Genomic DNA, 13,215 nt, shown 5'->3' with positions numbered 1-13,215 from the left:
AACTCTGTTCTTTTACATTACTTTAAGCTAACACATTTAATATGTATGTTCATAATTGCTACAGTCCAAATTAAGGTATGTATATATACATGTCTATTACAACTAACTTTGATTTCATTAACTTTTTGTGGGTATCAATATGCAGTTAAGGACATTTTGTTGGGTGCATTTTACTGGGTAAATTTGTTGATCAAAGGTCATTAATTTTTTTTAAACTATGACTTTGTTTGCATTTTCAGTAAAATTATAACCAGACCTAGTAAAGCTGTATTTGCATCACATCTGCATTTTCAGAAAGATTAAATTAAATTGCATTAGAAAAATTTGTAAGCATTTCATTTTTTTCAGATACATGTCACACAACACCCACATTAAAAAGGCTCTTATCGAGACAGAAGTGATTTCCAAAGTAAATGAAAGTTACATCTATATAATAAATCTGTCTGCGAATTTGAATTTTCATGGCTTCACACAACCAATGAAAACCATTAAAATTAAAAACCCCGTGAATGAAACCACAGTTCTCATCTTTTTGCATGTATCACCATCACTGGGCTTCTCCAGACTTCCATTTCTAAAGTATTAAGTATGACAAACAACCAGAGCAACTTATCTCCTCTTAAGGGGGTAGATCTAGCGTAAGGGACACAACTCTTACAAATCATTTGAACATTTGTATTCAGCATTTTACATCAATCTCATATCAATGTAACTTAGACTGATTCATTTGGTTTCAAATGAAAGCTTGATAGGCTTTGGTGAAGTTGAATATGATACAAACATATCACTGATTTCAAGAGTTATGTCCCTTACTTTAGGTCTACCTCCTTAATAGACAAGAGGTGATTAATTCTTGTCAAAAACCCACCAAATTCACTTATTCTTATCCAGAAACAGTTACAGACCTCATATTTTCATTCGTTTGTTGCACTTTTGACAAAAAATTATATACAAGTTGAGAGTACTTCAAGAGTTATTATTCTTGATTTGGTTGATTTATGAAGGAGATGACCCTAATGTACGGTTTTCTCCAAAATTCAGATTTGTACGCAGAAAAATACTACAGTTATTTCAAAATATGGTGTATGTAGATTGGATTAAATGACCATTCCCTTACCAGAAATAACATGATGGAGTAAGACATGAGAAAAATTGGAACTCTTCTCCTCCAGAATGGCAAGTGAGGCTCTTTCAACTGTAAAAATAGCAAAAATGAAATGAAAAACTGTTTTTTTTAAGTTAAAAACTTTTGCATAAATCTTACTTGTTAAATAAAATAAAATTATCTTGAAATATTTTGTTGACAAGACAAAGCTTCAAGAACTTTACCAAGAACCTTTAACACAAATATTACCACATAAAATTGCATAAATATACTCATAGCCTACGTTTGTAGGATCATTACTAAATGATTTATTCAGAGAATAATAAGTATCTTACGCCAGTGATAGGATGAATCCTGTAGTGTGTACAGTTCTCTAACCTGGCTAGGTACTCAGGTCTCGGTGGTTGCTGAAAAAAAAATTTTGTAAGATGTTTCATTGAGTTTCAAAATTTCATGTGTATCATATAATCCCTTGATAAACAGTTCATTATAAAAATATCTATTTCATAAATTTAAAGTGTTAGTAGTTTCTTGTTACAGATATGCCCACAACCTTAAATAAACACTTATCTATATCAAACACTTTAACTTCAAAATGACATTCATAAATAAATACTCATAAAAATTCTGGATTTATATAAAGCTTCTGTATTATATTTGAGAAAAATGGCATAAATAAACGAGCAACTCACTATTTTGCTCCACACGTAAAGAATAAAGGCACTAAATAACTCTAAAAATACCTCTTCCCTGACAAAGTCAAGTAAGTCCCATTTATACTGCATAGTCGCTTGCTTCCTTTTCCAGAACTCCAGAAACATGGTGCCTAAAATATTTTAGAGACATAATATACATCAACAGTGACATCATATACGAAAATACCAATTAAATATGAAAATTTTAAACATTTCGATATGCAGTACTCACTGTTCTGGTGTTTCGAGGAGTAACTGCTGATCAGCTCCAATAGAGCCAAAAGCATAGGAAAATTGAGATCCAAAAATGAATACACATTAAAAGGTATTCAACAAATTACACCAATGCCCTGGATTAAAAAAGAAGTTTATCCAGACTAACAAAAGGGTAACACCATTAATGCAAAGAGCTCAGAACATGTAAAACCCTGAATAAGCATTATCTTCCCTATCAAGCTTCAGGAACACCCTGAGTTAGCATTATCTGTCCTATCAAGTTTCAGGAATACCCTGAGTTAGCATTATCTGCCCTATCAAGCTTCAGGAAAACCCTGAATTAGCATTATCTGTCTTATCAAGCTTCAGGAATACCCTGAATTAGCATTATCTGTCCTATCAAGCTTCAGTAACACATAAAGCTCAGGTATTGTAAGATCGTGATAATTTTAATTCTATTGGATTCCAAAATCATATAAATTAGAAAGTTTATTTATACTAAATAGTAAGCAATTATAATTCACATAGATAATATTTGATCTAAATTAGCCTTTTTTTTTTTTAATTACTGCCTTTGTTTTCCAGATATAAATAATCATGCCAAAATGCAAACTATGTTTTTATTTTATTTCAACTTAAGAAAATTAATGCCACATAAGATGAAACATTTGTGTAATTACATGGCCTAAGGTAAACCTGAGTAGGTAATATTTATGATTAACTTACCCCAGAAAGACATAAATATAGCAAAGAATACTGTCCCACCATTATCAAACATCCGACTAGCGATGGCATTGGAACAAGATTCATTGATATTCCAATATAAACACTGGAAGTCACATAGGGGACACATGGTGAAGTTTAGTGTACAGATTTCTTTTCTGCAAATATGAACAAGTTTTAAATGAAATAAATGCATTGCAAAGTATGATTGCAAGTATATGTTTACAATATTTCTTTATCTATAAAGACTTAATCATACAAATGAACAATATCATTGAATGATTGTTTGATTCTTTAAAGTTGAAATTTAAAATACATTAGTCAACATGATACATGTATTATCTAGTAGTCAATAATAAAATACATGTAGCATTTTCAATGAGAATGCTTTAGACTCAAGAAAATATAACTGACTGATAATTTTCTTTTTTTTTTAATTACAGGTATTTGTTATATATATTCAATATATTTGCATTGTTACAAATGTATAACTCATGTATTAAAGTATAATTTTTATATACTACATTTTTTTTTCTTTCTTTGTGAAAAATGCAACTGACTTAAAATCTAAATGCTTGAATACAGCTTTATGATTTTTTTCCCAACATACTACATGTAATTGCAAAAAAATATCATAATTATGTTTCCAGTTAGAGGACAAACTAACATTAATTTTAAAATGCAAACAATAATTTCTTAATTAAAAGTAGTAAGCAGTTTTCCTTCCATTTTTCCATCTAATTTTACAAAATTTACCAAAATGAACTTACGCAGGATAACTATCAAATGCCATAGCAATACCATATATAAACACAATTAAACCAACAATGGAGGCTGGTATCAACATCATTGTGTAGAAACCCAACCAGGTGAAATAGATGCCTATCTTGGCTCCAAAGTATTGTCTGAAATAAGGAAATTTTAATCATAACATGTACATGTATATAGTGATAATATATGCTATCATATAGTACAATAAATGCAGAGAATATGAAGACAGCTACACAAAGACCATAAAGAAACTACATGTATAAAAAAATATAAAAAAAAATTAACAAACAAGGAGCAATCTGGATATCTTCAAATAATATGTTGTGGACCAAGTGCCCTGTAAAGGCAAGTTTCTATTTTTTTTATACTAAAAATTATCTGTCACATTGTCTACATCATAAATATTAGAATACCTTCACAGATCAATAAAGTTTAATGTAAGGTAATAATCTCTATATTGGGAGTGGTCATCAGGGGCGGATTCCGGATTTTATGAAGGGGAGGCATAATTACAATAATCAGTAAAGGAAACCAGATTATGCCATGTTTAATGGATGTGTATGATAAATTGCAATATTCAATACAAAATTTAGCAGATTACAATAGATTTTTCTTTTTTTTTTTCCTTTGAAAAATTGAAGCGTACGCCCATAACGCTCTCACCTGGACCCACCCCTGGTCATAAACATACCTAACATGTTCTAGTGGTTGAACTTTGAACATATTCTTCCAATGTCCCCAGAAATCAAACAATAATTTTCTATCATTTGGTGCTGATCCTGGCTTCCAGTGACCCTGAAATAATAATATTTCTATTTCAAACAGTTCTATAAAGTACTATTCTGTAAATGAATTGAAAACATGAAGAGACACAGAAATATGATAAAAGGACATGGATAACTCTGCACTTGACAAATATTTACGGGACATGCATGTACATACAGTAAAACATGATATCTACATCAAATCTTTAAATTTCTTGATTTCTTTTTATTTTTAAGGTCAGTTAAGGATGTTCGCTTCTCTTTTTAAGAATAACGAGGATTTCAAAAGCTTGTGAAATCTTTTAAGATCTTTCATGCTGGAACAATATAAGAAGAAAAAAATGATAGGTCAATATGCATGTTTTAGAAATATAAGCATTTTAAATTTAGAGAAGAAAAAGATTTCTCTAGATTTTCCATGGGTTTTGTCTTAGTCTATTTTATGAGTAAATTCCACTAGATAAATAACAAAAAAATTCATAAAAGCTTAAATCACACTTTAAAGTGTGTTTAATAAAATTATGAAAAGAAAAGAGGGGGCCCTGAGCAAAATATATTAATGCTGTGTAATGGATAAAACCAGAAGAGTACGAAAATCTGACAAAAATGGCTGAACATGACAAGCAAACATCCTTTTTAACATAGAAAAACATAACTGTTATTTGGTAAAATACAAAAACAACATAATTCTCATATATGGTATCAGTAAACATGGTAGACTTACCTCATGTAAGGGATAAGCTGCTGTGTAGATACCATCATTAATCATTTTGTTTATACCTGTCAAAATCACCAATTTTAGAAATTATTCATTTATCATATAACAATAACACTTTTTTGGAACTGGTAGTGGAAACTGGGAGAGACTGAGAACATCTTCAATACATAAGGACAAACTCAGACCAACCAATAGTCAGGTATATTAATCTCCCGGCCCACAATATCCACAATGTGAAATTAATGATGTTTTGTAGTCAGACCCTACTAATAAAATAGTTTAAGAGAGGACTCTCAGAACATTCAGACCATTAGGAATTAACAGCTTTGAGGGTTAAAAGTATCAGTGTCAAAACTCACAACCTTGAAACTGGGTATGGCATTTTTGTTGCCAATACTAGTCTACAAAATGTACTATACTATAATTCATAACTACTGGTTCATGTAATATGAAATTTTTTTTGTGGTTTTCACTTCTACCATATTCTTCTATGCATTCCAAAATTTTTTCCAATATTTCAGTTCAAGAAAAGGGTGTGCCACTAACACCAAAACAAAAAAATTTTTTATTTTTTTTTTTTATTATATTCCAAGAAATATTTGTCAACATTGAGCCATTCTGTATATCTGAGATCAATATTTGTGTGAAATAAACAAACACAATTCAACTACTATTTAATAATTGTTGTTTTATCTATCAATGCCATTTTCTTGCATTTTAAAATTGGTACCAAAACAAAGTTAAATATGAAAGGTATGATTCTTACCAAATGAATAAGCATCATTCTTATCAGTGCTGAAAGACTTTCTCCTCAGAATAAAGTTTACAATTCTACTTCGAGTAGCATTATCAAAAAAGGAATCTCTATCTTCCGGTATATCAAACCTGCAAAACAAATGGATGTTTTATTATTAAAATACCATGCAAATGCAATATGCAATCAACTATTACATGTCGCTATTTTCAATGTTGCACATTTTTTTAAATCTAGTCGTCAGAATTTTTCTATTTATCCCCTTTCTGTTTTAAAGTAATTTTTTTTTATTTTCATGTACAGCTTGTAAGAGTAAATTAAGCAGTATATATGATTTATTAATCATTGTTACTGTGAGACTGTCCATGTAGAAACTAGGCAGATCCTTTGATATGAGTTTCACAAAGTAAATTTTATCCCAAGAATTGTTTTGTTCCAATGGAATATTACTCTCATTACGAAGTCAGAAAAAAACAAGATTTTTCGGTATTGAAATTTGATGACTCTTGAATATATGTTTAAAGTTCCCCCAACAAATCAATTAAATTATGAACAAGTCATAGAGTTATTTCCCTTAATTTGGAAGTTTCTAGTGCTTTCTCCCTCTTTTATTTCATTGTTACTATTTAGTTATATTAAATATGAAAATTCATTTCCTAGAAAATGAATTTTTTATCTCTAATTGATGAAAAATTTCGCATGTGCCACATATTGCCTTGGCCTTCCATGGACACCCTTTTCATATTTATCAATAAAGATCATTATACATGTATATCATACTCACAAATATTCCTTATCTCTGCTATAGACAAGAGTGAATCTCCGTTTAATATTGGGTACTACAGAATCATCAAGCTGAAATGGGGTGTAGATTTTATTGGCAATACCTGTCACTTTTGACCATAACTTTGTTGACACAGACTTCATTGGATTCTAAAAATACAATGGTGAAAATCTGTTTTAATTAATTAGATCTATAATGTATCTTACATCTAGATTTACAAAACTTTAACACAAAAGTAAAATGTGAAATTTCACAAATTTAGAAAAATACGCTATGTTATCATATTCAAAATAATCATCAAAAATGTTCTCTTAAAGTTGTAAAGACAAAAATAGTATTCAGAATTCTTGAAGTAATCATTTAGCTCAGAAAAAAATGAACATGCAGCTGAAATGATGATGAAAGATTTAATATAACAGTAAAAAACTGAAGCTGCCAATCTACACCTTGCAAAGTTATCAATTGACAGAAATGTACAAAATGTGAACAGCTGCAAAGGAAAATATAACACAATTCAATGCTTTCATTCCATAGATTAAAATGCATGTACTTGAAATAAAGTTATATAAGGCTTCTTCAAAAATCTGTATCTTACACAAAATCTTCTGAATAAAAAATGTTTATTTCATTATAAAAGCAATAATGTTGATTTTCAAGTTCATTTCAGCAGACTTTAACATAGTTCTAGAAAATATTGCTAAATTTTAACTTGACTGTTTCACAAACATAAAAAAATGAATACTCCACAAAAAAGTTAAGGGTCACTTTTTCAAAATGAATACAAACTAAATTTGTTTAAAAAAAATAGCATAAAGTATTAAATTTGAGATACATAAATATATGAGAATTCAAATCTGCTACTTTCTGCTATGAATTCAAATAATTTTTTATTTTATTCATTTTAAACAAAAATGATTTTTTTTAAAGTGGCCCTTAGTTTTTTTAGGAGTATACAAATATTGTTGAACCATTCAACACTTCAACAAAGTGATACCAAGGCAAAGCTTAGAATTACTACCATAGACTGTAAACAGAAGGAAAGGAGAGATGGAGAACACTTGTTAGTCAACCAAATAGATGGCTTCGAACTTCATGAGCCAAAACACTATACGCAATATTTCATAGCCTCATTGTAGCCTTCCAATGCTCATGCAACTTTTGACCATTGCAAGCTAGGTTCATCATTTTAAGCTTATGAACCAAAATAAAAAATTGCTGAAAACAAAATCATGCTGGCTTAACAAAACTTAAACTGATGTGACATCAGGCCTTTGTTTCACCAAAAATCTTAAGTTGATAATTTCCTCAAATTTTCAATTTCATATGATCTTATTGGTCGACAATTGAGTTGAGGAAGGATTTTATGGAAATCTCAATTTAAGATTTCTTATGAAACTGGTCACAGAACAAGTGCAGGCTTTGAACACATCATTACCAGGCACCAGGCACAAGGGCTCTCCGTCAGCTCTACAATACGGTTCTGTGGGGAGAAAATGGAGAATTTCTAACTAAAGTATACTTACACAGTGGTATCGATGTGAACAGGACTAGTTTGAGTGTATTATAAAATATACAGTTTATTTTATCACCACCGGTAACTATTTCAATGAGATCTAAAATTCTCATTTTAGAATTCTAAAAGCTAGACCTGAGAATTTCTGTTAAAAAAAATTAACTTAATTAACCACAATTCACTAAGCAAATAATTAAATTAACCATTGATAATACATTTTGTAAAAGGTTCATAATGTTGCTTATGAATATCCTTTAAAGATTGAAAATGAAATGTTCATGTTAAAGACAAATCACACTAACGTTAGGAATTTCGTGAAATTTTAATGGAACTATCTCAAGTATAAAGGCATTGAAATAAGCTTCTAAAAAATATAGGTCACCATGCTGTTAACAAAGATATAGCAGTTCAAAAATTCGTATAAATCAGGAGTTTTTGTCATTTTCCAAATTCAATTCAGACGTCTGATTTTGCCAATATTTTTACGAATGACACATGCCATATACCAGTAGATTGGAAATTGTCTTTCATTCATAAAACATTAAAAACAAAATACAACGAGTTTTATCCGCCTAAAAAATACCTTTTATTGCTTCCTGCCAAAAGAAAAACTAACTTTTAAACCATATTCACGGTAATCTGAAATACTTCTCACATTAAGATTTTTTTAAAATTTGCGGTATGAGAAGGTATCCATTAGCTGGTGTTGTAAACTCTTCAAAAAGTGGGGGTCACCGATCAAATACGAAAGTTAATCATATTTCTGTACCATTTCTGCATAATTTTGTTTGGTTATTGGACATTTCCTACTTCAAATGTTATGTTGAATGACGTTACGTCATAGTCAGGGACAGAACATCTTTAGAAGAAATAGAATAGTAAAATGGTAATACAAAAACTTGACTGTGAAAAAATAAGTGGAAGACAAAAAGAATTACGACTGCAGAAAACAGAAGATTGGGCAAAAGGCGATAGATACATAAAACTATTCTGGTTGCATGACCGTGTCTCTTCGCGTCAACATGTTATAATTCGTATTCATATTTGAAGTTACAATGTTTATTTATAACACTTCAACAGCGGATGACTTATCGGGATCTAAAGTTCAACATTTATAAATGTGAAGCATTTCAACAGTTAGTAGTAATATTTTTACTAAACAATTGGAGGAAAATATCGCCCAACAGCCGCCGGTGAGTATTTTTATATGTAATAGAGTGCACCTACCATATGTACTTGTAAAAGTTTGTGTCTTCATGTGGCATACTTTGTATCAAATTTTAAATAAAAGTGCAAAAATGTAATTTTCAGGAAATAAAAAGGCGGGATTTATTATCATTTTATTTAATATTTTTCGTTCACATAAAAAAAATATTTTGGCGCACTATGCAGAAGAAAAAAGTTTTCTATAAAAAAAGGGCAGGACAGAAACTTAATCCTAGAATCAAAGAAAATAAATTGGCAGGCCATCCTTGTCGATAAACATACATCCTGATTGTAAGGCTTTATCATTTTTACGGTGTTCCTAATCTGATACTGCATAGATGTTTGTTTGCAAACAGACAACAATCAATCATATGCACAAGATCTATAATTCAAGTGAGCTAATGAACAAAATTTAAAGACCAAGGGAAGCGAAGCAAGAACATTTGTTGGAATAGAATTTATAAAAAAATAATCATGATTTCATGCAAAAAAAAAAATATCCTCCAATTTCAAGGGAGGAGCATTCGCCGGATCCGCCTGGATTAGATACTCCGCCTGGATTTTTTTCTACATTTTTCCCTCAGTGAATGAACTGGCAAATTACGTTTTTTGCAATACATGTAATAAGGGACTATCTCTAATATTCCTCATTTAAACATCTTGTCCGGAATAGGAAAACTAGCTCACATTCTCCAAGAAAAGAACATTGTTCCATATCTCCCATCCGACCCTCGCTAAAATGTTTGATAATCAAATTGGCATAACTCCCCCTAAAAATATCGGGCAATGCTGATTATCTTTTTTTTCAAAGTCTTAGTATTAGAAACATTTGGTATAAGTTTCCTCGGAATCCATTGTGAAATTGTAGTTAGGAGTTTGTGTAGGAAAGACGGACATACGGACGGATGCCTGGCATTTACAGAAGATTTTCCAAAGCAGCCCTTGAATCATGACGTCATATTGCTTGTATGGTCAAAGGGTGATAAACCATGAATTTCATGCAAAAAGCGACGTCACAAATGGACGACAATATAATAGTTTGTGCCATACAATGCGTATAAACAATAGTGTGATTTGTCTTTAAAACAAAATTTTCATGATAACACATTAAAATCCGACCATCAAAATTAACATCAAGTACACGTAAGCTAAGACTTTCTTGTTTCAAAAATATGATATTGCAAGTCCACTTAATATCTGAACAAATATCTCAACATTTGAATAGGTCTCAACCAAAATAACTTTAACTATAACATTGTAAGGTGTATGGGGAGATAATCAAAATGAGGGACATGGATAGATAACACTCCTAGTACTATGTTTGTGGTCCTGTAGATGATCAATTCATCATCTGGATTGATTAAAAAGTAGATCCAATCACTCTAAGGTAAAAGGGGAGATAATCAAAGTGAGATAGTAAAAAATATTTTTTTTAGATGACTGTAATGGTTAAAAAGGAAGAGCTTCACTTACTCTCATTTTAGACTATAAATAGATAATAAATAAACCAAGAGTTATAAAACATGCACTAAATAATGGATTAAAGTTGTGTTCTATATGACCATAACCTTGAACATCTATTTACTCCAATACTTTGACACAATTGTACAAGTATCTATTGTTCAGTAATACTGAGCATACATGGCTAAGGCAGTATACTAAGAAAGGAGAGCTGTATGTTTTAAGGACAATGCAGAGTAAAGAATTGATCTATCATTTTAGCAGTGTATGCATTACTATAGAATATAACATGCAAAATTGGCTATTAATTTCATGAAATGCTACTTATTCTATGTCATATACATGTATGTGAATTTTTTTCATTGTGAGTTTTTTATCCTCTTTCTAAGACTTTGCTTCTGTCATTAAACTTAAGTCATAGTCTTGCCGCTAGCCATCTAAGATATTTTAATCTAAGGGAATAGGTGCACGCAGGAAATTGTTTGCAATGCATAGGTAATTAGGTATCCGCTACAACCCTCCCCCTTTTTTTTTTGACATCACACACAACTCTATACCTCCAGCTGGGCATACTTCTTCTGTATTTTGTCCAGGACAATGTTCTGTTGATAAATCAGTCATTAGTAAAGTGAAGTAAAAACAAAACCTTACTCTCTGTTAACAAATAGTGAAAATTATGTCAATATTACAGTCACTAACACTGAAATGTTGAAAGTTTGGCTTGGTTAAAGAGGTAGACTTAGGGTAAGGGACATAACTCTTGAAATTAGTAATATGTTTGTACAAAATTCAATTTTAATAAAGCCAATTAAGCTTTCATTTCAAGCAATAAAATCAAACCAAATTACTTTGATGCTTACATGATATTGATGTCAAATGCTGAATACAAAGTTCCAATGATTTGTAAGAGTTGAGTCCCTTACTCTACCTCCTTAAATCACCTTCCATAAAACTGAAGAGGAAGTAAATAATGATTAATTGATTGATATATTAATTCTTTGAGGACAAGAACTTTTGATCAAGCAAATAGACCCTGCTTTGTACTCGCCTGACATGTTAAGCTGGCTTTTTATTGTGCTAGCTCACAGAAGTAATAGCCCGAAAGTATGCAGGTTGCCCATTCAGACACCTGAATGTAACTCCAAGCCAACCAATCCTTACTCAAGCACCAATATGCTGTGTATTTAATGGAGGAGTAGTAATAAATTTTAAAGTCTTTGATTGTACTGGGCAGAGTACCTCCTGCACCTAAAGGTGAGTACATTAGCTTAAGGCCACTGAGGCAGTTAAGAAAATAATGAACACGTACCAAAATATATAAGGAATGACTGTTATATTTGTTCGGTCTATGAAGAAATAACCTCAATTATATGGTGCACAAAAAATAACATGCATACCAGGTTATTTTCAAGTAAGCACCACAAGCATTGAGGTTATTTCAAAAAGACAAATACATGACAGTCATTCCTTATAATTTAATCTAAGTATCAAAATTCAATCAGTATACCATTAAAAGAGTTTATGGACATCACAGTCATTACAAAATTCAGTCTATGAGAGGATGGACAAAATTCTCTATCCAATCAGAAACTGTGTTTACTGTGTAAATTAAGTTATTGAAGGTTACGCAAAACAAGCCAAACTTATACATTTCATGGTAAAAAGAGAGCATGCAAGTGTCAAAACCTTTCATTCTTTAACCAAGAATTCCCATAGCAATTCAAAAGATCTCCAACTGTTTCAGTTAATGACTAGATTAAAAGTACACAACAGATTTGTTTGTTATACCATATGACCTAAACAGTAAATAAACAAAGTGTTAATTTTTGGTAGGACAAAACAATTAGAAAAAAAAATTGTATCAACATACTTTTCAGAATTCATCAAAAACTATTGTACATGCATAAATAGAACTATTTCAGCATCTCAACTGTATGTGTAACCAACATACACCAGTGATCACAAAATTTACCATAAATGTAATTGAAAGTGGTAAACAACAACAAAAGGTAAACAAACAGGTCAATGAATCGACAATGAACAATAAAACAAAATTAAATACCCAAAGACAACATCATAAGACAACAATCAACAGACAACATAAAACCTTCTTTCACCTACTTCAAACACAGAGAAATCCTTGTGACTTGCACCAAAGTTTTGTGGCTATGCATGTACACAAACAATCAAGTTTGATTAACGATTATAATAATAATGTCAAAATAGAATTCATACAAGTATGCAAAAACAGACTACAAGTTGAGTGCTTATGTGTTAAAAGCATCTTTTAAAAATATTTTTATCACTGTTATAGGCATGCTGACTGTAGATGTTAAGATTCATTCAACAATCAGGGGAGTACTGTTTAAACAAAATTATGCTGTACTTCCCTCAGTAGCAGAACACTTGTGAAAGATAGATGGTTGAAAAAATAAAGGCTCAACTACATGATTGTAAGAGGGGCAAAACTGCCTCTTTTTCTACCATGTCCTACAGCTATGGTAC

The 13,215-nt window shown here is 30.8% G+C and overlaps 1 protein-coding gene across 18 annotated transcripts in view; it reads right to left on the bottom strand.

Annotated features, from left to right (window-relative positions):
• Nucleotides 1-13,215, bottom strand: part of LOC148613908 (anoctamin-2-like) — a 48,150-nt gene that overhangs the window by 16,819 nt on the left and 18,116 nt on the right. For 9 of the 18 annotated variants that reach the window (XM_088587596.1, XM_088587595.1, XM_088587598.1 and 6 more), the window contains 12 exons: nucleotides 12,832-12,876; nucleotides 11,268-11,312; nucleotides 7,966-8,010; nucleotides 6,531-6,679; nucleotides 5,759-5,877; nucleotides 4,999-5,054; nucleotides 4,202-4,305; nucleotides 3,510-3,644; nucleotides 2,743-2,897; nucleotides 1,849-1,931; nucleotides 1,441-1,512; nucleotides 1,118-1,195 (listed from right to left, as the gene is read on the bottom strand). In XM_088587596.1, coding sequence (XP_088443722.1) covers nucleotides 1,118-1,195; nucleotides 1,441-1,512; nucleotides 1,849-1,931; nucleotides 2,743-2,897; nucleotides 3,510-3,644; nucleotides 4,202-4,305; nucleotides 4,999-5,054; nucleotides 5,759-5,877; nucleotides 6,531-6,679; nucleotides 7,966-8,010; nucleotides 11,268-11,312; nucleotides 12,832-12,876 — 1,086 coding nt within the window. The remainder of the gene's footprint in view (nucleotides 1-1,117; nucleotides 1,196-1,440; nucleotides 1,513-1,848; nucleotides 1,932-2,742; nucleotides 2,898-3,509; nucleotides 3,645-4,201; nucleotides 4,306-4,998; nucleotides 5,055-5,758; nucleotides 5,878-6,530; nucleotides 6,680-7,965; nucleotides 8,011-11,267; nucleotides 11,313-12,831; nucleotides 12,877-13,215) is intronic. The other 9 variants (XM_088587601.1, XM_088587592.1, XM_088587599.1 and 6 more) reach the window with 6 other exon arrangements.

This window comes from Perna viridis, chromosome 6 (genome assembly GCF_037379345.1).
Source record: "Perna viridis isolate PV_CMFRI_1.1 ecotype Kerala chromosome 6, ASM3737934v1, whole genome shotgun sequence".
NCBI lineage: Eukaryota > Metazoa > Mollusca > Bivalvia > Mytilida > Mytilidae > Perna > Perna viridis.
Note: the sequence above shows the minus strand (reverse complement) of the source record. Positions and strands in the feature narration are given on the sequence as shown.